This window comes from Myotis nattereri, assembly GCF_964212035.1.
Source record: "Myotis nattereri genome assembly, chromosome: 9".
NCBI classification, from domain to species: domain Eukaryota; kingdom Metazoa; phylum Chordata; class Mammalia; order Chiroptera; family Vespertilionidae; genus Myotis; species Myotis nattereri.
Window position 1 is genome coordinate 20,296,566 of NC_138084.1, and position 25,980 is coordinate 20,322,545.

A 25,980-nucleotide genomic window follows, 5' to 3' on the forward strand; every position below is an offset into this window, starting at 1 on the left:
TTCCACCCACAAGATAGGGAAAATGGTACTACTAATTCAGAAAGATCATGTTATATACTACTTTTTATAATCAGGGCAAGAAAATGTAGCTGCCCATATAATAGCAAGATGCCTTTGATGTATGAAAAGTATGGTCACTGGTGCATGCAGCGTCCAGGATTGCGAGAGAGATGTCCGACTGCCGGTTTAGGCCCGACATCCCACGAGGTTCCAGACTGTGAGAGGATACAGGTGAGGTTGAGGGACATCCCCCTTCCCGTGCACAAATTTCATGCACCAGGCCTCTAGTTCTTCTATAAAGAACTTTCTATTATAATATGGTGACTCTCTGGTTATAATGGAAAGGCAGAATGAAAGCTTCTTTTCCTTTACTTATCAGTTTTCAGAATATTAAGTTGATGGCCTAAAAATCTCTGAGGATGATTGACATCCTCATTTCTTGGTATCATTATAAACTTATTAAATATGTCTACCTCAACCCACTTCTGTAATTTTTCTTTAAGATAAAAATAATCCCACTTTTACCAATGGGAGCCCCTTCAAGTTGGTTTCTGCTTTCCCAACTTGTTTCTATTTATGAGTTCCTCTGAGATTATGATGAATGAATGCCTGCCTCCTTGCCTATAATTTATATGCTGTAAAGTTGCGGTTACTTTTATTCTTGTCTTCTATTTTCTAGGATAAACCTCAAATCCTTAACTTCCAACCCATTTTTCATTCTTGAATTCTTTAAAAAATGTACTTGTCTTGTCTCAATTCACTTTTTCCAATGATGAGACATAAACTTCACATTCATTTCTTCTGCAGATGCTAAAATTTCAAGAAGGTATTTCTTCAACTCATTTCAAAAGGAGTAATTTTCAACTCTTCCATGTTACACCATTGATAAAGTATCTTGAAATCATGTTTCCTGGGACTATTACCAGATGGTTGTTACTTAACTTGTAGTCTATTCTAACAGGTTCACTATCATTAATTCTATTTTTCTGAAGCTCACAGTTAATAATATTAGCCCTTTGTGCTACCCTATTAATTTCTTGTTTTGAACTTCTAAGACTGTTCTAAATTCTGCTAATCTTTCAAGTGTTATGACAGGAATAAGCAGAATAAGGAATAATTCTCACCAAGAGTTAACTTGTAAACTTGATAATCATGTTTCAATATCCAACCTAGTTTAGATTGTGATAAAAGTTACTTAAAAGTACTGGCCTGATTCTTGTGGACAGGATGCCATTCAACTCAGTCTACAGGTAAATGTCGAGCTGGTGACAACATCCCAATGAGTGCTACTTTATATCTAGCAAAGTAACCAAGTTTGCAAACTTTAGTAGCATCATATTCAGCTGGGATCTTGTTATAGATACAGAGTCCCTGATCTTTCCTCTGTAAATTCTGATTCAGCATATTTGGGATAGGGCTAAATTATTTGCTTCCCAAGTAATTCAGATACAGATCACAGCTTTATAACTATGTTAAATAAGAAGGAATTGCTGTTTTCTTTATGTTTAGAAACATGGTACGTGGGATGAAACATGGAATTAAAAAATAGGTCTGGAGTAAAGTTTTGTTTTAAATAATCAAGTCACACTGCCAAAGGTTAGAGAAGCAACACAAAAAGAATGGGGAGGAAAATAAATTTGGATTCTAGAAATCATACTATGAAGACCCAAAGAAAGACATCCCTCCTTTCCACATGAGGATCACCTCATCTTGTGCATCCTTCTTGATAAGGAATGGGAGGTTCCTGGCTGTTGTCATGAGAATGTCAGCTGCTTGCTCTGTGGAGAGGAAAGGGAGAATGCGGGCAACCATTCTCTTCCCTTTTCGGATACACATGATCTGTACAAAGAGGTCATCACTTGGCCTGCAGGGGAAGAAAAATGCTAACTTAGGTCAGCAAGAACAATATAAAAACCTTTTTCCCTCTTACATGTTACTAAATGAATATACTGCATTCATTTTCACTATACAATTATCTGTACTACAAAATAGTGAGAATTACTTCTCCAACTCTCAATCAAATAATAAAAAGTAATTTTTCAAGTTTCCCAAATGTAGACTATTATTTCAAAAACTGTATGTTAAAAAAATTTGGTCAAACTATATGCATTAATTTCCTGTATTAACTTTTAACTAACTATAAAATAACATAGTTAATCACCAAAATCTGAAAATTATATAAGCAAAAAGGAAATTAAAATTCCATAATCTGAGAGGTAGTGTTAACATTTTGAAGAAATTTTTCGCTGGGTATAACACTTTTATCTTTCACAAAAAAATGGGTCCAGCCCTGGCCGGTTTGGCTCAGTGGATAGAGGATTGGCCGGTGGACTCAAGGGTCCCAGGTTCGATTCTGGTCAAGGGCACATGCCCGGGTTGTGGGTTCTGTCCCCAGTAGGGGGAGTGCAGGAGGCAGCCGATCAATGATTCCCTCTCATCACTGATGTTTCTCTCTCTCTCTCTTCCTTCCCCTTCCTCTCTGAAATCAGTAAAAATATATTAAGAAAAAAAAAAATGTGTCCAGGCCTAGCTGGTTTGGCTCAGTGGATAGAGAGTTGGTCTGGAGACTGAAGGGTCCCAGTCAAAGGCACGTACCTCGGTTGCAGATCCTGGTCCAGGCACGTATGGGAGGCAACCAATTGATGTGACTCTCTCACATTGATGCTTCTCTCTCCACTCCCTTCCACTCTCTCTAAAAATCAATGGAAAAATATCCTCAGATGAGGATTAACAAAAAAAATAATTAAAACTAAAATTGGGTTCATAGAATTCATATGGCTTTGTTGCTTCACTTTTCCCAACAACTTTTTGTGAACACTTTTCCACATCAATATATATACTTCAACTACATACGTTTTAATGGCTGCATAACATTCCAATCCATGGATAAACCTACATTTATCCAACCAGTTCCCTGTCAGCACAAACTCCAGAAAAGAAGGTGCTTATTCTTATGTTCTGTTTGGTGTATGTTCTGGCTTAGACAGTCCTCTTGCATTCATCAAACAAATATTTGGGATTTATAGAACATTTACCATTAGCAAGATTCTGTTCCAGAAACTGGGTGGAAGAGAGATAATAGAGATACAGAAAAAAGAAAAAAGAAAGATATATTAAGGAGCTTAGTCTTCACTGAAAGACTGACACATTTCCATAGTGTATGAGTACACTATGAAAATCCCAAGGAAGTTTAAATGTTTATACTTTTCAACTTAGTAGGAAAGAAAATACATAAGATTACAAGGTTGCCGAAACCGGTTTGGCTCAGTGGATAGAGCGTCGGCCTGCGGACTGAAGTGTCCCAGGTTCGATTCCGGTCAAGGGCATGTACCTGGGTTGCGGGCACATCCCCAGTGGGGGATGTGCAGGAGGCAGCTGATCGATGTTTCTCTCTCATCGATGTTTCTAACTCTCTATCTCTCTCCCTTCCTCTCTGTAAAAAATCAATAAAATATATTTTAAAAAAAAAAAGATTACAAGGTTGAGCATGCTAGTAAGCATTAACCAAGTACAATCCATAAGCTCAAAAATAGAAACTAAATAATATTCCCCACTTTCTCTCCAGCACCCAGCAGTCCCTAGTAGATATTAATAAGTATTTGTTGAGAGAACCAAGATGGCGGCATAGGTAAACACCGGACAATGCTGCCTCGCACAACCACTTCAAAAATCCAACTAAAAGACGGAACGGACATCACCCAGAACTACAGGAAAGCTGGCTAAGGGGAAATTCTTCAACTAGAAGGAAAGAGAACAGCATACCGAGACTCAGAGGAGGCGCAGTGCGGAAAATACAAAGGTGCGGAGGTGCGAGCGGAGCGGGCTGGTGGCTGAGGGCGCGGTTGTTGTTTTCAATCGGGAGGGAGGCTCAGGCCCTGAGCTCCAGTTCTGGGCGAGTCTCTAGGGACCCAGACTCAAACGGGAGAAGCGGGACTGTCTGGCATCGGTCGGAACACGAGGGCAGCTTTCTCTCTGAGGTTTGCAGCGGTTGCTGGGACTCTGAGAGGCAGAGCCTCTGGGGACAGGACTGAGAGCAGCCATAACTGCTCCCTCCGCCCGCCCTGTTGATCCCGTGCGACCAGTGTGACCCGCCTGCCCCGCCCAAGCCCTGCACAGAGCCATTTGCCGGATAGCCTCAGGCAAAGGCTAGATTAGCACCTCCCCAGAGGACAGAAATTTTCCCACTGCAGACACAGCTGACTCTCACAGCCAGTTGGCCTGGAGGTCAAATCCCCCCAGTATTAACTACAACAATCAAGGCTTAACTACAACAAGACTGCACAAAGACCACTAGGGGGTGCACCAAGAAAGCATAAAAAAAATGCGGAGACAAAGAAACAGGACAAAATTGTCAATGGAAGATACAGAGTTCAGAACCACACTTTTAAGGTCTCTCAAGAACTGTCTAGAAGCCACCGATAAACTTAATGAGATCTACAAGAAATCTAATGATGTTATGATAAAGAACCAACTAGAAATTAAGCATACACTGACTGAAATAAAGAATACTATACAGACTCCCAACAGCAGACCAGAGGAGCGCAAGAATCAAGTCAAAGATTTGAAATGCGAAGAAGGAAAAAACACCCAACCGGAAAAGCAAAATGAAAAAAGAATCCGAAAATACGAAGATAGTGTAAGGAGCTTCTGGGACAGCTTCAAGCGTACCAACATCAGAATTATAGGGGTGCCAGAAGACGAGAGAGAGCAAGATATTGAAAACCTATTTGAAGAAATAATGACAGAAAACTTCCCCTACCTGGTGAAAGAAATAGACTTACAAGTCCAGGAAGCACAGAGAACCCCAAACAAAAGGAATCCAAAGAGGACCACACCAAGACACATCATAATTAAAATGCCAAGAGCAAAAGACAAAGAGAGAATCTTAAAAGCAGCAAGAGAAAGAAACTCAGTTACCTACAAGGGAATACCCATACGACTGTCAGTTGATTTCTCAACAGAAACCATGCAGGCCAGAAGAGAGTGGCAAGAAATATTCAAAGTGATGAATGCCAAGAACCTACAACCAAGATTACTTTATCCAGCAAAGCTATCATTCAGAATTAAAGGTCAGATAAAGAGCTTCACAGATAAGGAAAAGCTAAAGGAGTTAGTTCATCACCACCAAACCAGTATTATATGAAATGCTGAAAGGCATCCTTTAAGAAGAGGAAGAAGAAGAAAAAGGTAAAGATACAAATTATGAACAACAAATATGCATCTATCGACAAGTGAATGTAAGAATCAAGTGAATAAATAAACTGATGAACAGAATGAACTGTTGATTATAATAGAATCAGGGACATAGAAAGGGAATGGACTGACTATTCTTGGGGGGGAAAGGGGTGTGGGAGATGCGGCAAGAGACTGGACAAAAATCGTGCACCTATGGATGAGGACAGTGGGTGGGGAGTGAGGGTGGAGGGTGGGGTGGGAACTGGAAGGAGGGGAGTTATGGGGGGAAAAAAGAGGAACAAATGTAATAATCTGAACAATAAAGGTTTAATAAAAAAAAAAAAGAAAAGAAAAGTAAAAAAAAAAAAAAAGTATTTGTTGAATAAATGAATTAAGGATAAAGAGATTTTTTTTTTTCCTGGCTGGGAAGGATTACGAAATGCTTTATATGAAGTGGCATCTCAATTAGGCCAAAAGAACAGACTTGGAGCTTACTGAGATGGTAAAGGAGAAAAGGTAGAAATGTATAAAGTTCAGTTTAGCAGAGTAGGGAGTCCAGCTAGTCTCATGTCTTCCTCAAAGTGCACAATTCTTACCTCTCTTGTCCAGGTAATTTTCCCCTTAAGTTGTCATACATGCTGCAAATTTTGTGCTTTCTTTCATCCATCAGGGCAGGTCGCTCTTCTTCTAGACTTAGGAGGTAACGCCTTTCATAATCTTCCACATCCAGGAGCAAACTGTAGGTCTTAAGTCAGGGTCAGAGTATTAGATAAATCACCTCACAGTTTAGGACTAACAATTAAAGATCTAGGAATGAAAGCTCACTGTAATAAAATTGAGAGAACAAAAATGCTCTTTTAAATCCAGAAAAACACAGTGAAATAACTTTTAAAATTTCTTCAAACACCATTCTTCATGTTTCCTTGACCTCTAATCCAGAAGGTAATGATAGTGAAATGATTACACATTCTAAAATTTCCAACAGCAACAACAGCTCTGTAACATAAACAACCTGTATCACTGCTTCAAGTTAAGCCTTACATTGATTTAAATTAAAAAAAAGGTATCATCATTTTTATACTGGGTGCTGGGCACTGTTCTAAGCACTTGGCATGTAAGTACCCATTCACCGAATACTCACTACAGCCCAATCAGAAAGAGACCATCAGCATCTCCATTTTTATAGATGAAGAAACTGAGGACAGCACAGAAAGGTTAAATAACTGGCCTCAAGTCACAGACTTAATTAAAAGTGAAAAAGGCATGATTTGCAGCCTGGTTCCAGAGTCGGTGCTCTTAACCACTATGCTCTATGGCCTTGCAACGTAGTATTTACACTTCACAAAACAACTGCCGGTGTGTTACCTTGTTTTTCTTAGCACCCAACACCCAGGGAGTGCCAATATATGTAAACTGATTCAATTGATTCAACTATTTCATATATGGAACAATGTCATTTTTATTCCAATTGTCCTAGAAAGGTGACCTGCCCTAGCACTCAGCTGTGACCTGAACAAGTTTGGACAAAACCCCAGTATTTGTGATCATGAGGGCCTTCCTTGAGGCCACAGGTGAGAACACCTTTCTGGTGTGCTTGGCACATAATAGGCACTCAACAAGAATATATCCATTAATTAAAATTACAGAGCGCTGATTGCTTTTCTACTTATAGTACATACACTTGACAGTTCCTTATTTGAAACCATAGCAACAAATTCTAAAACTTACTTTCTCAATTATGACAAGGGTTTTTCGTCTCTTGTCCCGAACCTGTTTTTCTTTTGTTTCCTAAAAAAAGACAAGACTATTTAATGTGGACTGTTTACCGCTATTAAAAATAAGTTTTTTAGTCTGCATATGTACGTTCCATTTGTGAAAATACTTTGCGAAGACAATCTTGACTCCTTGAAAGTTAATATTCTAAAAACAATGATGTGGACAAAGTTTATAAAATTGATTGAATCAATCCACACACAAACCATTAAACTGAACTCATAGATAGGCAAAAGGTAATTGTAGAATGCAGTAGAAGATGAAGATATTATAGAAAAATCTTAAAACACATAGAAAATGATAATTTAAATACTGGAGAAAAATAGCTAATGCTATTTGCAGCCAGTTACCCAGTGAAAAGATACCTGCCACCCCAGGTCCTGCCTGGCTGCCTTAGAAATGAAGGTGTTAGAATCTCAGCACATTTGAAGAAAACCAGAATGCCATGATAGGTCAGATCAGAAGCTTCAGGTTAGACTATAAAGAACTCCATTATGCTTGATTCCATTCCACAATGACCCCAAGAGAAGTAGTGATAACCCAGAATTTCTTAGACACACAATTCTGCTGACACTTACATCATCCTCACTCCGAGATGTCACAACAGCATCAATCATTTTCCGGGGATTATTCACACTAGAGACGGTAAGCTTTCCCAAAGAGCCCTCAAACTGCACTGCAAGGACAAAACATTTCCAACACAAACTCAGCTGTGCAGACAGACTGCTTTCTGAGATCTTTATATTCTCTGTTCTTTACTCATAGTCTAATAATTTACTATAAAAATCCAAGTACTATCTAAAGCAAGCTCTTATCAAAATTTTCCCTTTTCCATTTTTTTGTTGCTATAATAATCAAATTGAGATCTGAAATGTTCCTCCCTTATCTATTTTAGCACAATTAGGAATTTTAAAAGGCATTAAAAAGTTATGGAATCTCAAGTAGAAAAGGACCTAAAAGGTCCGTACCAAAACCATTTATTCCACACTTGAACAAAGGTTGATCTCGGTATTTACTAAGGACAACAGTACCTTAATTAATCAGTTTTAAACATCTCTATCCAGTCACCTATGCAGTTACTTATATTTTATCATATCAGTAGCCTGCCAAATTTCTCTTATTACATTAAGGGGATAAGAGCTTACCTGGCTTATAGGCGTGCTCCAGTTTGGCCACCTGAGGGGTAATGAGCTTGGTGCGCTCCTTTTTAGGACCATCACCTTGTAATTCTTCAGCAGCTGACAGTTTCTCCAGTTTTTCAAAGTAATTCTGCCCCGTGACAAGAATTTCAGTTGCAACACAAGCACACAATATGGCAGCTCTTTACCATTAAATAATTATACTGGTGACTGCAACAACTTGCCTTCTGTAAATGTATTGGTCTCTAATTTTTGTTAAACTGCTATAAATTTCCTTTATAAAAAAAATCCTAGCCTTAAAAAAGGTAATCATTAATGGAAATATCTTTAAAGTTAGACTGCCAATATTCTTATTTTTTTTCTTAAAGATTTTTAAATTGACTTTTTAGAGGGAGGGAGAGAGAGAAACATCAATGTAAGAGCAAGACATCAATTGACTGCCTCCGGCCCACCCCCTACCAGAGATTGAGCCTGCAACCTGGGCTGATGGCAAATCGAACCTGCAACCTGCATGGGATGACACCTAACCAACTGAGCCACACCAGCCAAGAAAGACTGCCAATATTCTTAATTGAAAGAACCAGATTACTGATGCCAAAGGGATTTGAAAATATTGGTCTGAGAGCCTCTATGTGTAAAAAATAGATGGCATATATGAAAACCTTTTAGTTAACAGTGAGAGGCTCTTTAGCTTGAAAAGAGAACAGAATTTAGTCATTCTTATCCACCTGAAGACTACTTCAAAAGAAAATTCTATCAATGTCCAATTCTACCAATATTTAAATGAGTGCTTTCACCAGAGGAAGGAACTAAACTATGACCCTCAAAGCTAGCACAGAGTATTTACCTGATAATAAAAATCATCCAGGTAGGGATCAGTGCTTTGCAGTTGCATCATCTGGATTTTGGCGACCCAGTCCTTTTCTCGCTGCAACATGAGATTGGCATACGGATCCTTCCGGAGATGATCTTGGTGACTGCTCCGGTGACTTCCTCTATCTCCTGCACCATTGAGATTCCGATGCTGACTGAAAAACGAACATATACCACATTCACTTCAAGCGGCATTTATTATGCCTTATAATAATACAGGAATAAACAAGGCCAATTAAAAAAAGATTCCCCTTTGCTTTTGCTAAGAGAGAAGTGAAAGAGAGCTGAATCTTTACAAAATTTGAGAGGCGAAAGCTATGCAATACACAGTTAAGGAAATAAAACTAAGATCTGACTTCCTTACCAGATGCTAAGTACTTTCATCTACAGACTTTTGTATAAGCCCTACAATAACCCTATGAGGTAGTAGGTTTACTTTTCCACTTAAGACAACAAACTAAGGCCAAAAAAGATCACGTAATTTGTCCAAAGCCACACAACTAGTCAGAGTAAGAGATCTGAACACAGGCCAATTTGATTATAAGTCTATATACTTATTTTAAACTTGTTGAAAATCATGAAATAATTCAAATGTAGAGAAACACCCAGAAAATACTATAATAAACATTCATTTATCTTCCACCTAGACATAATGAAAAAAATCTATTTTTTGCCAAATTAGCCTCAGATTTTTAAAAAGTAATATTAAGCATTACATTTAAGGCTGAAGGCCCTCTTGTACTTCTCTGGATAGATCCCAGCCCAGTTTCTAGAGGAACGACTTTGGTATGTACCCTCCCTGAATTGTTTCTTTACTTTTTTCCCCTTTTTTAAATTTATTTTTTATTGTTGAAAGTATTACAGATGTTCCTCATTTCTCTTCCTTCTTTGCCTCCCTCCACACAGCCTCTTCCCCACTCCCCAGACCTTCACTGCACTATTTTCTATGTCCATGGGCTATACATATATGCACATTAGTTCTTTGGTTACTTGTGTGTACATCTGTAAATTTTATACATTAATATTCAGTGTGCCTTTCAATTTTATATAAATGGTTCTCACTCAACACTGCTTTTCATATTTATCCATGTTGATAATATATCCAGGTATATATTAAAAATAGATCTACTAAGATGTGGTGTATTCACATTTTCAACCTTATTATTTATTGCCAAATTCTCTCCTAAGAGGCTGTACACTCCAATCTTGCCGATAATAACAGTCAGTGATACTTCAAGTTTTGTCCATGTGGAGATGTAAAATGGTTATCTAATTTTAATCTGCAGTTTTCTGATTACAAGTGAGCTTTTTGAGATTTCATTTTTATGAGCCATGTAACATGGGAACTGCATGTTAGTGTGGTCTTTTGTTATCATGAGATCTACCCTCTTATCAAATTCTAAAGTGTACAGTACCATAGAGTTAACGATAGGCACTAGAATTTAATATTTTAATACAGTATTTTTAAAATTAATATTTTAAGAGCCCATACAGTATTTTTCCTGCAAAAAATATTCTACAATTCCTTTGAATGTGAGAATGGATTACACATAGAAAACATTATAACCGAAGGTTGAAGAAACCTAAGTTTTGTTTAATTTTTTATTTTATGATTATAACATAAGCTCCACTAAGGCAGGGTTTTATATGCCTTGTTCTTTCAATCCCCACAGTGCCTGACATATAGCTGGGGTCACATATATCAATATGTATTTGCATTTGTTGGATGAGGATTAAAGAATTATAGCCAAGATTAAAGAGTGACTGTTGGCATTACATCAAACCCAAATATAAAGCTAACTACTATAATTCAAGATTACCTCAGAGCTGAGATGGTAGACAAAAGGTAGGTAAGAATATGGTAAGAACTTGGTAAGAGTATAAAATGTTGGCTTATAAGAAAAAATATCAGATCTAAACTGTATTTCTGATCAACAGAATTATAGTAACTTGGAAATTAGCTGACAAAATGTTATCATTTAAAGCTAGTGTATCACAAACATAAAATGACAGCTTATATGTTGACTTTACCAGTAAAATAAATTCAATACTATTTAAATTTACTTAAAAAGTAAACTAAATCAGTAGCTCCTTGCCTAGCCAGCATGGCTCAGTGGTTGAGCGTTGACCTATGAACCAGAAGGTCACGGTTCAATTCCCAGTCAGGGAACATGCCTGGGTTGCAGCTTGAGCCTCACTAGGGGGTGTGCAGGAGACAGCTGATGAATGATTCTCATCCTTGATGTTTCTATCCCTCTCTCCCTCAAGAAAAATACATTTAAAAAAATAAACTAGTAGCACCCTGTACACTGTCAAAATGAACAGCTGAATTAAAAAATTGCAAAGGAGGAGGGTGAGCACTTACTTTCTTTTTTTTTTTTTTTTAAAATATATTTTATTGATTTTTCACAGAGAGGAAGGGAGAGAGATAGAGAGTTAGAAACATCGATGAGAGAGAAACATCGATCAGCTGCCTCCTGCACATCCCCCACCGGGGATGTGCCTGCAACCCAGGTACATGCCCTTGACCAGAATCGAACCCGGGACCTCTCAGTCCGCAGGCTGACGCTCTATCCACTGAGCCAAACCGGTTTCGGCTGAGCACTTACTTTCTATTCTGTTGCTGTCTCTGATGCAAAAGTCGACGGTGCTGTGGATGAAGATGAGTGGTGTCTGCTCTAAACATTGGGGCCTGAGATCTAAGAAAAAACAGAAAAGGTTTTTTATTTCTGATGTCCTTATGATTTGAAGTTTTCAAGAATGTTGTTAGTACAAGATAACTTCATACAGGTTCATCCAAGGGAATGTTAAAGTCTATTCTAAGGAGACTTTTTAGAAGAAAAAGATAGCCATATGTTCTTATGTCTTCTACAATGGCCAATTCTCAACTCCTGAGCAGGTGATCATAAATTTGAGTGAATTCACAGTCAAGCAGTATAATCCTTTTTCTCTTTGCTTCTGTCAAACAGAAGTCTCTAAATCAGCAGTCGCCAACTGGTGGTCTGCGGACCACTGATGGTCCATGAGGTCCAAACGGTTGGTGACCGCTGCTTTAGATTTAATGTACTCAGTTACAACCACTTGGGAATGACACTGAAAATACAAGGTGGAGCAAAAGTAGCTTTATAGTTGTTCATATGGAAAGTAAAACAATAATTAATAAATAGTACTACAAGAATAAACTCTGTTTCACATACTCACAATTGTAAACCTGCCTTTGCTCCACCTTGTATTATATATATATGGCACTTCTTGGTTCTGTTTCTCTAAAGAACCCTTAGTGATATATACAGGGTGGGGCAAAAGTAGGTTTACAGTTGTTCATATGGAAAATATCCTATATAATAAAAGGCTAATATGCAAATTGACCCAACAGCAGAACAACAGGTCACTATGACGTGCACTGACCACAAGGGGGCAAACACTCAATGCAGGAGCTGCCCCCTGATGGTCAGTGTGCTCCCACAGGGGGAGTGCCACTCAGCCAGAAGCCAGGTTCACGACTGGTGAGCGTAGCGGCGGTGGTGGGAGCCTCTCTCGCCTCCAAGGCAGTGCTAAGGATGTCCAACTGACGGCTTGGGTCCGCTCCCCACAGCAGGCCTAAGCTGTCAGTCGGACATCCCCTGAGGGCTCCTGGACTACGAGAGGGCACAGGTCGAGCTGAGGGAAACCCCCCTCACGCCCAAGTGCAAGAATTTCATGCACCGGGCCTCTATTGATAATAATACAATAAACAGAATTAGCTGTGTTTTGCATACTCACAACTATAAGCCTATTTTTGCCCCACCCTGTATAAGTATGTGTGTGTTTGTAAAACGAATGTAGAGTGAGACATAAACTTTAGAAGAAATAAAAGAGGTGATTAATTAGAAATGTGCAAAGGTACACAGGAAATATGTGACTTGAGGAAAATGTGATTTATAAGAAAGCCTGCAGACTGTCAAACATTTCTCTTCTGGCAACTTGAGGATCCAGTAACATCTCAAAATTTATCACCTGCAAATATCAAGAGACTTCCATATTAAAATACTAAACATCATTAGGAGACTCAGCCAACAATGAATAAACAAACAGTAGCATTTGTTGTGTATACCGTAAGTTTTGCATAAGAGGTCCTGGGCCAGGGGGGTGCTGCTGTGGAGGAGGTGGTGTAGCAGGAGGTGGAGCACTAAAGAAGGCACGGAAGCCTGGTGCTGGGGGAAGCATCTGCCCAACTCGCCCTTGCAGCAGCTTGGGATTCATGGCAGCAAGTGGACTACCAACAAATCCAGGGACCCGTGCAAACTGGCTGGGAGACATCCGTCCAGGCTGTAGCTACAGAGGGACAAAACCTTAAACTTAGTTAATCAGCAAGTCCCCTTGCTTTTATCCACAGAAAAGTTAATATTGTTTCCATCAGTAAGTTTGTTTGAAATGATAATGGGGAAAAAAGAGACAGTAGTGATTGATCAAAGAGAAAAAAAAAAGGTATCATGTAGTGCACTTAGGAAAGTAAGAGAGCTCTTTATGGGTTGAGCTACTGAAGGCTTACCTGTGCTCCTCCAAGAAGCTGTGCTCTCTGGAGGGGGCTAAGAACAGGAGGAACACTAGGAGGGAAAGGGTGACCCAGTAGGGAAGAGTTCTAGAATAAAAAAAAGAAAAAGAAAAAACTTATATACTATGAAATAGATAAATCAATATAATAAGGAAACTCAATAGAAATGCAGAATAAATTTGGATATAAAAACTCTTAAATTGCATGCATATAAGCATAACCAATGAAAAAAGACTGGGGGGTGGGGCAAGGGCATGTGCTGGGGGGTGGGAGCAACTGGGGAGAGGTCAATAGGGAGAAAGGAGACAGATGTAATACTTTCAACAATAAAGAATTTAAAAACAAACAAAACAACAACAAGATGCAAAACACAGTAAAAAAAAAAAAGCACACTCTTAAACTGTACAGTCAAGCTGTCCACTAATGTAAAAGAGAATAATTATGTAATTATGAAGTACTATCATAATGTAACATGAAAAAGAAAGCAGAACGAGGGACAGAGATAGAAGGAAATCAAATGATCATGCCAAGTTTAGATTTTTAAAGATAAGAACTGATATAAGAAACAACTGAACATAATGAATCATGTCTTCTGATCTGGGGACCAGAAGATTCAGAAATTCAAGTATGGAGATAGAAAAAATATGTATAATTAAGAGAAGTCCATATACTTGTATAGTGATTAAATAGGTAGTTATCAGAAAATACAGATTGCATTTTCATTAGGTTGTAGAGTGACATACCGGGACATTGCAGAGCTGGTTTGGAGACATCCTCTCACCATAGGGAGCAGAATAACGTGGTGGCATTGGGGGCCGAACATGGACAGGCTTCGGACACAGAATCTATGAAGGCAAACATATAAACAACTACACTCAGTGAAGTCAGTTTTTCTTCCACCTACACTTCCTCCCTTCTAGTACTGGTAGAGACACAGAACTCAATGCAAAGCCCTACTTCTAAACCAATTGCTAAGGCTATGGGTTCACATACAGAACCTTTGGTCACTTCCTCCCACAAATATCAGTAGCTTTTAACAGAGGAAGATTTAGCTAATTCTCCAGTTATCCCCACCCTTCCATGCTATCTGAGGGAGGTACCAGCAGATATTCAAACTTGCAAATTCTCTCCAAAAGGATATATTTTGGTAGCAGTGAGGGAGAAGGAATGATAAGAAAGCTGGAGGATTAACTAAGTCCTATTCTGAAGCCCCTGTGATATGGCCGCCATGCTTAGAGCTCTTGTGTGATATACTGTGACTCCACCATTTCATGGGATACTGAGCCTAACTAGGCCATACCAACACCACCCTCCCCCCATACCTTCCAAATTGGCCTTCCTTTTCAGCTGCTCGTTTCAGGTGGAGGAAAGTCTATGGAACAGGACTGCACAGGCTCTAGGGAAAGCAGGGATATCTTAAAGGTAAAAAGGGATGTGGACAATGCTGTGTGTTCCCACTCCCCCCAGCTTTCAGTTACCTCTCTGCTAATGTTTTGGGCAGCCAGCAAAACCCTTTAAAAAGGATATATACACTAAATGTGGTTAACTACCCTTTTCTCCCCATTTAGAAAGCAGCAATAGGAGCAGCACCAGCAAGGGGCATTAAGGAATGTGTCTCTTATTGGTACTAACTTCTCCTCTAATTGGCTATTTTTCTTTCTAATCTAATGCCTACCCAAAATTTCCACCCTCCTCCCAACATCACCAATTTCCCCAATAATTTTGCCCAGATTCCCAATATCCTGGGCTGAGGGCCTGTTAATGAGAGGTACCTGTTGGTTGAAGCTGGGTACAGCCATCTGCTTAGGTGGGGTGCCTATGGGGACAGCTCTAACAGGAGGGCTGCCAATGATAGGTGAAGTTGACCGCCTTGGTAATGCACGCTCGGAAAGGTCCCGATCATCTTCTGGGCCCTGTGGGGGCTTCTGAGGCAAGGCATATTCTAATACAGACACTGTAGGCATTTCCTAATTAAGGAAGTAGCAAAAAAAAAAATCCACAAAAAAACCTTAGTTTAACTTGAAATGTGTTAATAATCTCTATAAATGTCAAAATATCTCGAGAAATTTAAAATTTTATTTATTTTTATTTCTTATCCAATAAAATTTACTCTCGTTGGTGTACAGTCCTCTGAAGTTTAATAAATGCAGTCATGAATCTACCATCACAATCAAGATATAGAACAATTTTATCACTCCACAAACTTCCTATGTAGAGTGGTTTTTTTTTTTACATGCAATAAACATTAATATTTCAAGAAAAACGATTTTAAATATAATAATGTTACATGCAATAAACCTTAATATTTCAAGAAAAATGATTTTAAATATAATAATAATACCAAAACTGTACTAACATAGTACAATATCACAAAAGTTGTAGGGAATATTAAAAATCTTCAAATAACAGGATTACTTCTATTATATTCTAAAATATTTTTTTTCTCTGGCTCCATATTGGTTTATCAGTTTACGTTGTTCATTATATTCCACAAATGAGTGAGATCATGTGATATTTATCTTTTTCCGACTGGCTTATTTTGCTTAGCATAATGCTCTCCAGGTCCATCCATGCTGTTGCAATGGTTAAGAGTTCCTTCTTTTTTACAGCAGTGTAGTATTCCATTGCATAGATGTACCAGTTTTTTAATCCACTCACCTGCTGATGGGCACTTAGGCTGTTTCCAAATCTTAGCTATTGTAATTTGTGCTGCTATGAACATAGGGGTGCATATATACTTTCTGACTGGTGTTTCAGATTTCTTGGGATATATTCCTAGAAGTGGGATTACTGGGTCAAGTGGGAGCTCCATATTTAATTTTTTGAGGAAACTCCATACTGTTTTCCACAGTGGCCGCACCAGCCTGCATTCCCACCAGCAGTGCAAAATGGTTCCTTTTTCTCCACATACTTGTTTGTGGATTTGTTGATGACAGCTATTCTGACAGGTGTGAGATGTTACCTCATTGTCGTTTTGATTTGCAGCTGTAAGATGATTTGAGCATGTTTTCATGTCTTTTGGCCTTCTGTAGGTCTTCTTTTGAAAAGTGTCTATTTAAGTCCTTTGCCCATTTTTTGATTGGATTGTTTATATTCCTTTTGTTAAGTTGTATGAGTCGCAGAGTGGCTTTGCTGTCAACCTCTCCCACCACTCCCAACCACTGGCCAACACTGATCTGTTCTCCAGTCTTATAGTTCTGCCTAGAAATGCCTTTTCAAGTAACTCAAATTATAAGGTGACAAAATTGAGTTATAATGGTCCCTTCAAACCTTTTATTTTATTTATTATTATTTTAAACTTTATTTTCTGTTCTGAATAGAATTGCAGCCTTGAGTTATTCTGGTCTTCAGAAATGCATTTCCACATATGCTTATTGCATGTAAACATTTCTTGGTCTAACCATATAATATAGATACAGGAATTAAGTCTATTGCATGTACTGTAAAAAGGCTTTACTGCCCTAGCCGGTTTGGCTCAGTGGATAGAGCGTCAGCCTGCGGACTGAAGGGTCCCAGGTTCGATTCCAGTCAAGGGCACATGCTCGGGTTGCAGGCTCGATCCCCAGTGGGGGGCATGCAGGAGGCAACCAATCAATGATTCTCTCTCATTATTGATGTTTCTATCTCTCTCTCCCTCTTCCTTCCTCTCTGAAATCAATAAAATATATTTAAAAAAAAAAAGGCTTTACTATCAAAACCAACCAATCCAATAACCACCTTAACTTTGGTAATTTGGACTTGCTTCTGATGTCACTAAGGGTGCTACTTGGAAACAGGGGAGCCCCTCTGGAGTTGGGGGACCCCAATTTCATGCTACAAACTCAGGGCTCTCAGGAAGGTCGACCAGCCCAAATGCGTTTAAATGTCTAGTTCACAGTGGGCCTTCTCTGGGAATCTCTCATCCTTGAGTCCTCTGCCTCCCCACTCCTAGGTCACCCTCCTCCCTGCTGGGCACCCCTCTCCTTGGCCCCGGTCACACTCCATGTCATCCCCGTTTCAACCTTTTCAAAGTAAAGCACAGTCAACTCAGCACTTCCACAGAGGCTGAGGAAGTGGTACAACTCTGAGTGCTGGATGGAGTAATTGACCTAAGACTGGCAAATGATATCCAACTATATGATTCTGCAAGGAAAGGATGACAACAGGAGCCAGCTTGAAATTTTCACAGATGAGGAACTGTATATTAAGAGAAAATGCTTAATACCTGAGCAAGCAATGGTCCTCGGATTCGCCTCAGAACTTCAGATCCATCCCAGATGCTGGAATTAAGACTTCCTGGTTGGGGCTAACAAAAAAGGGAAAATACAAATAGTGTGGGCTCTCTGTATGAAGTACCTGCTTTTGGTGAACAAAGCTCCAAAAGAGCCTCAACTGCTTGAGAATAAGAAATTATAGTGCTCCAGAGTATACATCATTCTCCAACTTCATCTCCAGAATTGTTATCAGGAATTACATTAACAATTTTCTACAGCATGGCATATGTAAATCTCTCATTATAGTAGATTAAAAAAAAAAAGCTCAATATTTCGCTTTAATTATTAGTCTGCTACTATGCTCAAACCAGAGTAACTTACTCACTTGCAAAACTGGCCTGGTCTGCACTGCCCTCATGATGGCTGGATCTTCTAGTTCATTTTCAATCACCATCTTACTGAGCCTTTCTGCCAGATTTTCCTCATGGTCACCCAACAAGTCCATCTCATCCCTTTCTCCATTGCCTGTTTGTTCATTGACTGCTGCCGGCAGTTTCTCTTCCAATTCAGCCAGTCGCTCATGTGCCTCCTGCCAATCATCATCTATAAGGAAATCATAAAAATGAAATACAGTTCATATTGGAACTAAAATGTTTTATAAAGTTCTGTTAACCAAGTAAATAATTCCAACTCCAGAAGATAGGTGGAAAGTTAAATTTCCACTTAGAGACATGAAATAAAAGTTTAAACTGAGTAGCATAATAAAGAGGGCTTTTCACTTTTAAGAACAAATAACGTATTACCAAGAATATAACTCAAGCATTTAGAGTAATAGGTTAATCCCATTATCAATGGTGTCCAAACTATATTTTGAAACCAATTTTGAAACTGTTGGTCTTGTGTTTCTATGACATTTCAGGCAAAGAATTTAAAGGAAAGTTACAATTCACTGCACTAGCATATAGCTTTCTCTTAGATTATAATTGTCATCTTTATAAGCTTTTGAATCTATTCATTTCATTCATTAATATTTGTTGAGCATCTATTATGTGACAAGCACTGTTTTAGGTGCATGGGATACATGAGTGTACTAAACATAAGACAATAAACATAATGAATAAATAAGTTACATACTATATTAGAAGATGAAATGCTACAGGAATATGGAGGAAGAGAGGCAGACTGAAAACTTTAAACAGGATGATCAGAGGTACTTTTTTTGAGAGGGTAACCTGTGAGTAAAAGATTCAAGAATAAGATAGTCAGGTGGATATCTGGGAGAAGTGTTCCAGGCAGAGGGAGTCAGTACAAAGGCCTTAATTTGAGAGACTGACAGTTTTGAGAAAGGACCATGTTTGGACTGGAATAATCAAGGGGGGAGATACAGGAAAATGAGGTCAAAGAAGTAGTAGGAGGGATCTCCTTTAGGGCCTCTAAAGCCACTCTAATTGAAATGAGGGAGCACTGGAGGTTTTGATGTGACATGACTTTTTGAGAGAACCACTCCAGGCTGCTGTGTTGAAAGCAGACTAGGGGGAGGGGACAGCAACACTGGAAGCACGGAGGTTTGCCAGGTGGCTACTGCAGTTCCCCAAGGCAAAGGTGATGGTGACTTGGACCTGGGTCAGTTCCTCTTTTAACTATGTCTTTGCTATTCCTGCACACTACTATATAGTCCATAGCACTGGCACCAGGTTGCTGTCTCCTTTTGTCATGCTGACACAGGATTAGTTTTGAGTACTGCTATAGCACAGATGAGTATCTTCAGAACCCTTTATGAGCTTCCCTAGAACTAGACCTTACTTCCATCACTTCTCATTCCAATGCTCCTCAATCTCATTGTTCCATTCTGCTTCCATCATAAAAGCTCTATCCACTATTTTGCTCCTCTGAGATTCAAATTTAGACACCTTTCCCTCTTCATTGAAGCTTTCCCTAAATAACCTTTTCTTGTTAATTCTGCTTTCACCTCATCTAAACATGCACTGCTTTCTAATCCACAAACACCCATATAGTCTTCTGTATATGTTATATATTTTATTCTGATTTTAATTTTATTTTGTATGTCCAAAAAAATTCAACAGAGGAATAACAGGTAATTCTCTTTATAACTAACACAAAAACAAAATATTCTCAAAAAGTGTTCTTAATGACAATCCCCCCTATAATATTCCCGTATACCTCATTAGAAGAAGGAAAAACTGAAGGCATCATGACAAGAAAAAAAGTTGCCTGATAAGTAGGGTATAATAGATGGTAACCACTTTAAAAAAAGATTTAGATTATTGACAATTTTTTAAAATACATATATTTTTATTGATTTCAGAGAGGAAGAGAGAGGGAGGGAGAGATAGAAACATTAATGATGAGGATCATTAATTGGCTATCTCCTACATGCTCCATACTAGGGATAATCAAGTTTGCAACCCAGGCATGTGCCCTGACCTTGAATTGAACTGTGACCTCCTGGTTCATAGGTTGATGTTCCACCACTGAGCCACACCTGTCAGGCATTGACAATTTTCTGAGGGGTTCATGTGCAACTTGTTTAAGCAATACAGGCTGGGCATCTTTTCATGCAAACACACATATAACTACTGGTAATATTATCTCATTCTTTTTAATCTCTATACCTATAAAGAGGTAATATGCTAATTGCTGTTAAGATGTCCCCATAACGACCTATTTGCATATTGATGCGTGCGCAGCAGGGGGCGGGTGGCTGGACCCAAGTTCCCGGGTGTCTGATGAGAGTGCCTGCAGACAGGAGCCCAGACTGCAAAGAAGGAAGAGGAAGCGGCTGCGGGGAGCTCTTCCAATCCTCCTCTACGAACACTCTACCCCAGCCCCAGCACTCCCGGGGGGACGGACAGAAACCCTACCCCAGCCGCCGCAACGGGGGGTGGGGAGGGTGGGGGTGGGTGGGGGACAGGGAGGCTGACCTATGGGGAGAAGACCCAGCCTTGGGAGTAGCTGCAGCACGCACCTCCGACTCCCAATCTCTTCCCCCGCCAGGAGCACCCACAACAATAGCATACTGGCAACCACCCGTCAGCGCTGAAGCACCTGGGGCCTGTGGCCCACTGCTGCCGGGTCCCCTCCGCTGGGGCCGGGCACACCTCTCCTCCCTACAATTCCAGACCCAGGTGGAGGCAGGCATGAGCGGCCCCTCAGGGTCAGACCCTTCACTCCCCCCCTCTGCAACAGCACCATCTCAGCAGCTGAAGTGCGCTAAACCTCGCTGGGGGCGTGTCTAAACCCGCCCTCCTAGTCCGCCTGGCTCGGCCCTGGCCTGGCCTCCACCCCACTCCAGGAGATTGGAACCCGGCCCTGAGCAGGTATAGCTATGAAACAGCCATGTACAATTTAAAGAATGGTGCCAAGCGGGAAGGTTTGACAGTTACTCCCCCTTTGGCCTCACTACCCCCGTAGTGCCCCCTTAACTCCCTGCCCCCCACCAGCACCTCTGGGGGTGGGGGGGAACCACCACTACAGGGCTGCTGGCCAGAACCCACCCCTCAGAGTCCTGCAGAACCCTCTGCAAAGCTTCCATAACAACAGTCCCAGAAAACAATCATGTCCTCCTCCCTAATCAGCACCTACTACCTGCGAGGGTACCCATGGGCAGTTGGGGATGAGCAGGCCAGTGGGGGAAAGTGGGGGAGGCAGTTGGGAGTGACCAGGCCAGCAGGCAGAATGGTTAGGGGCAATCAGGCAGGCAGGCAGGTGAGTGGTTAGGAGCCAGCGGTCCCGGATTGCGAGAGGGATGTCTAACTGCTGGTTTAGGCCCGATCCCACAGGGGTGCAGATTGGAGAGGGTCCCAGATTGGAGAGGGTGCAGGCCGGGCTGAGGGACACACCCCCGTGCACGAATTTCGTGCACCAGACCATTAGTCTACACTAATAAAAGAGAAACATGCAAACTGGTGTCACTCTGCTACGCCCACCAGCCAATCAGGATGACTATGCAAATCAACCCAACAAAGATGGCGGTTAATTTGCATACACAGGCGTGGAGCAGCGAAGACTGAAGGCGGAAGAGGCTTCGCTTCTCTGGTGCGGCCAGAGCGAAGGCCTGGGTCCCGGGTGCTGGAGGAAAACCGGTGCTGGCAGCCAGGGGAAGGAAGGCCTATTGCACGAATCTCTTCGTGCAACAGGCCTCTAGTATATATTTAAAAGGCTAATATGCTAAGTGTCCGACTGACTGGTCACTATGATGCACACTGACTATCAGGGGGCAGATGCTCAATACAGGAGCTGCTGTGACACACACTGGCCATTTACAGAGAAACTGCACCGTGGACCTGGTGCCCACAAAGCAACACTCAGCTTCCCCCAAGTGGGACACAGGTCCCGCCACTACAGAGCAACAGCCCACCAAATTGCAGCCAACGCTGCCAAGACCCCATGGCGCAAAATACGGCCCACAGCCCAGCCCAGAAATGTGGCTGTGGGTGCCGGGTAATGATGACATGTAGCAACGCCCAGCTTCCTCTCCCTAGCAACAGGTCATTTAACAATAAAAGGCACCATGGACCTGGCACCCACAAAGCAACACTCGTCTTCCCCCAAGTGGGACACAGGCCCCATCACCATCCCGGAGCAACACCCCACCAAGTCGCAGCCAACACTGCTGAGACCCCATGGCACAAAATGAGGCCCACAGCCTAGCCCAGCCCAGAAATGATAGTTGTGGGCGCCAGGTAATGATGTCATGTAGCAACGCCTGGCTTCCTCTCCCTAGTGACTAGCCTTCTTGGAATTTCTTCAGCCCAGGAATATGACTTGCTTTATAGCCAGGTGGAAACATTTTACACTTTAACCAAATGCCTGTGAAGCATTTTCCCGTGCCTCATCTCATTTGATCCTCACATAAGTCCTGGAGTAGGTAGATAGGAAACTCGGTGGAATCCTATTTTCTTTTCATTAGCCAGAAAACGGAGATTTAGAAAGGTTAGAAACTTGACCCGACTGAAAAGAAGAAAGGAATGGTGGACCTTGAAAATGACTTCAGGTTTTCTCACTGTGCACAATATAGTCAAACACTGTTGCAGTTAAATATTTTACCCTCTGTTCTCCCTGCATGATCTACAATAATAATCTGCTTCGTGTTGATATTTACTGCTGTGTTGCTGACAATTACCTGAAAGAGAAGTTGGGGTGCTTCACTGGGCTGGGAAAAATTTAGCCAAATCAGAAAGCAGGTCTAATTAAGCAAGTTTATCTACATATATAAAGCTCTTGCTGGTGCCAATTGCACAAGTGTTTCCATCTGTCATTGTTGATTGTGAATTTGGTTGACACTTCTATTATAGAGAAAGGCAAATAGCGATATTAAAATATTTCTTCTGATTAATTTCCTTTCAATGTACACAAATTCGTGCACCAGGCCTCTAGTCTTATATAATAAAGGCCTAATATGCTTAAGTGTCCAGTTGTCTGTTCAACCAGTCAAAGCGTAATATGCTAATGATATGCTAAGGCTGCTCAACTGACCACGAGGGGGCAGTCGACTGGTTGACCAGTCGCTATGAAGTGCACTGACCACCAGGGGGCAGATGCTCATACCAGTAGGTTAGCTTGCTGATGGGGTCCAGCTGATCAGGACTGAGATGGGCCAGACACGCCCTGGAGCCCTCCCACAGTCCCTCCCCAGCTGGCCAACCTCCCGCGTCCCTCCCCAGTCCCGATCCTGCACCGTTGGGGTCCGTCGACCTGACCTGTGCCCTCTCACAATCCAGGACCCCTCAGGGGATATCAGAGAGCTGGTTTTGGCCTGATCCTGCAGGCCAGGCTGAGTGACCCCACTGGTGCGCGAATTTGTGCACTGGGCCTCTAGTATTTATATAAGATTCAATTCTATTGATAAATTAAAACTAATTCAACTTATCCCCTACTGATGGAAATTTAGATTTGCAAATTCTCAATACAATGATTAATATTGTACTAAATATTATATATATATCTTAATATCTTAAGCAAATATTTCTGTAGGGTAAGTACCTTTCAGGGTCAGATTATAAACACTTAAAATTTGCTATTTTTACTACATAACAAAGAATCACATAACACTAGTGGTCCAAAAAGTGAGGGAAGTGGGACTTCCAATTTATAACCTGGCATGATTAGAACCACTGTCTAGTCTTGGGCACTGCCGTAGATTTAAATGTACTTTAAAATCCACTTTAGCCCAGCCAGCATGTGACATTAATATTTGTGTCATCTTTACCAAGGAACAGTAAACTAAGAAAGTTTTTAAAGGACAAATTTTCTTTGTAATTTTACTAACCCAGCAATGCCAAAAAAAAAAAAATAGGAGTCTATAATCCCAAATAAGGAATGTTTTTATATTTATTTTCTAAATTTAAGGAGTTAATTTGTTAACAGATTGGTTCTAATGCAATCAAGTTCTAATTTATGTTGTTTTCATTCACTGTTTCCATACCTATCTTTACTAACTTTACCAGATCCTACCAAAAATGAGTAGTCTATTTGTCCTTAATAACTACATTTTTTTTTCTTTCGGTAAATCCTTACCCGAGGATATTTTTCCATTGATATGTAGAGAGAGTGGAAGGGAGGGGTAGAGACAGAGAGAGAGAAACATTGATGTGAGAGAGACACACCGATTGGTTGCCTTCCACATGCGCCCTGACTAGGGCCAGGGATCGAGCCTGCAACTGAGGTGCGTGCCCTTGACTGGAATCGAACCGAGGACCTTTCAGTCCAAGGGCCAAGGCTCTATCCACTGATCCACACTAGCCAGGGCCTTAATAACATTTTTAAAAAACTCTGGTTAAATAGCCATATTCTGTGAGAATAACTGTTGTGAACTTTTTTAAACATGCAAACCAAGAAATCTATGCCATAAATACCCTCCTCATCATTTCAGGTGTTACTTGGTTTTGTGAAAAATCACCTGAAGCGAGAAACTAAGATGGCGGCATAGATAAACACCGGGAAATAGTCGCCTCACACAACAATTGAAAAATATCCCAAAGGACGGAGCAAACATCGTCCAGAACAACAGGAACGCTGGCTGAGTGTAATTTCTACAACTAGAAGAAAAGAAAAGCACGCTGAGAGCCAGAGGAGCTGCGGAGGTGAAGTGCAGAGGTACGGCGGCGGCTCGTGCGTGCGGAAAGGGGGTGGCACCTGAGGACGCGGCTGTCTTTTTGAATCACAAGCTCCCGACTGCTCTGAACTCCGGTTCCGGGAAGTCTCTGGGGACCCAGGACTCATACGGGGAGAAGCTGGTCTGTCAGGCGGCAGTGGGCGAACTTGAGGGCAGCTTTCCCTCAGAGGTGCTTGCAGCCGTTACCGGGACACTGAGACGCACGACTCCGGGCGCGGAGAATCACCATAGCTGCTTTCTCCGCCCTTTGACTCCCTGAGACCCCGCCCCACCCAGGCTGCAGCAGAGGCTTTTGCATGTGAATGTACCTAACTACAGCCCAGCCAGGCAGACCCGGAACTTCCAAGAGAAGGCCCAAGGCCCCGCAGCGGCTTGCATTGCTTCACAGCTGAGCCTCTTCGTGGCTCCTGCTGTGTGGCCTCAGGCAGGGGCTGAATTAGCACCTCCTTAGATCCAGGAGCCACTGTACCCAGTGGTCAGAGGGGGACCATTCTCCCACTTCAGACACAGCTGCTTCCCACAGCCAATTGGCCTGGAGGTCAATTCCTCCCAGTGATCCTACAACAACCAAGGCACCAAGAGTGCACCAAGAGTGTCCACCCCAGGTAACTGGGGAGGCTGAGCCACTGGGCCCTACAGGACACCTGGCACGCAGGGCCACTCTATCAACACAGGGAAGCAGCCAAAATGCGGAGACAAAGAAACAGGTCACAATTGGCAGAAACGGAGGAGGGCAGACGACTGGATATAGAGTTCAAGGCCACGTTTATAAGGTTTGTCAAGAATTTTATGGAAACCGCCGATAAATTTAATGAATCCCTCAAGGAGTATAGTGAGACCATGGAGGACATGAAAAAGGACCAACTAGAAATTAAGCATACACTGACTGAAATAAAGAATAATTTACAGAGATCCAACAGCAGACAAGAGGATCCCAAGAATCAAGTCAAAGATTTGAAATACAAAGAAACAAAAAATACCCAACCGAAAAAGAAAAAAGAAAAGAGATTCAAAAAATATGAAGATAGTGTAAGGAACCTCTGGGACAACTTCAAGCGTACCAACATCAGAATTATAGGGGTACCAGAAGGAGAAAGAGGGCAAGATATTGAAAACCTTTTTGAAGAAATAATGACAGAAAACTTCCCCCACCTGGTG

The 25,980-nt window shown here is 41.2% G+C and overlaps 1 protein-coding gene across 2 annotated transcripts in view; it reads right to left on the reverse strand.

The window, feature by feature from the left end:
• PATL1 (PAT1 homolog 1, processing body mRNA decay factor) overlaps positions 1-25,980 on the reverse strand; it is a 39,784-nt gene that overhangs the window by 7,016 nt on the left and 6,788 nt on the right. Inside the window, exons 3-15 of one of the 2 annotated variants that reach the window (XM_081099871.1) lie at positions 18,073-18,290; positions 17,699-17,779; positions 15,267-15,461; positions 14,238-14,339; positions 13,492-13,581; positions 13,054-13,274; positions 11,570-11,659; positions 8,935-9,115; positions 8,094-8,217; positions 7,527-7,624; positions 6,904-6,963; positions 5,772-5,920; positions 1,705-1,864 (exon numbers count right to left, since the gene is read on the reverse strand). In XM_081099871.1, the coding sequence (XP_080955997.1) occupies positions 1,705-1,864; positions 5,772-5,920; positions 6,904-6,963; positions 7,527-7,624; positions 8,094-8,217; positions 8,935-9,115; positions 11,570-11,659; positions 13,054-13,274; positions 13,492-13,581; positions 14,238-14,339; positions 15,267-15,461; positions 17,699-17,779; positions 18,073-18,290 (1,769 nt within the window). Of the gene's footprint in view, positions 1-1,704; positions 1,865-5,771; positions 5,921-6,903; positions 6,964-7,526; positions 7,625-8,093; positions 8,218-8,934; positions 9,116-11,569; positions 11,660-13,053; positions 13,275-13,491; positions 13,582-14,237; positions 14,340-14,816; positions 14,883-15,266; positions 15,462-17,698; positions 17,780-18,072; positions 18,291-25,980 lie in introns of those variants that run through there. The other variant, XM_081099872.1, reaches the window with a different exon arrangement.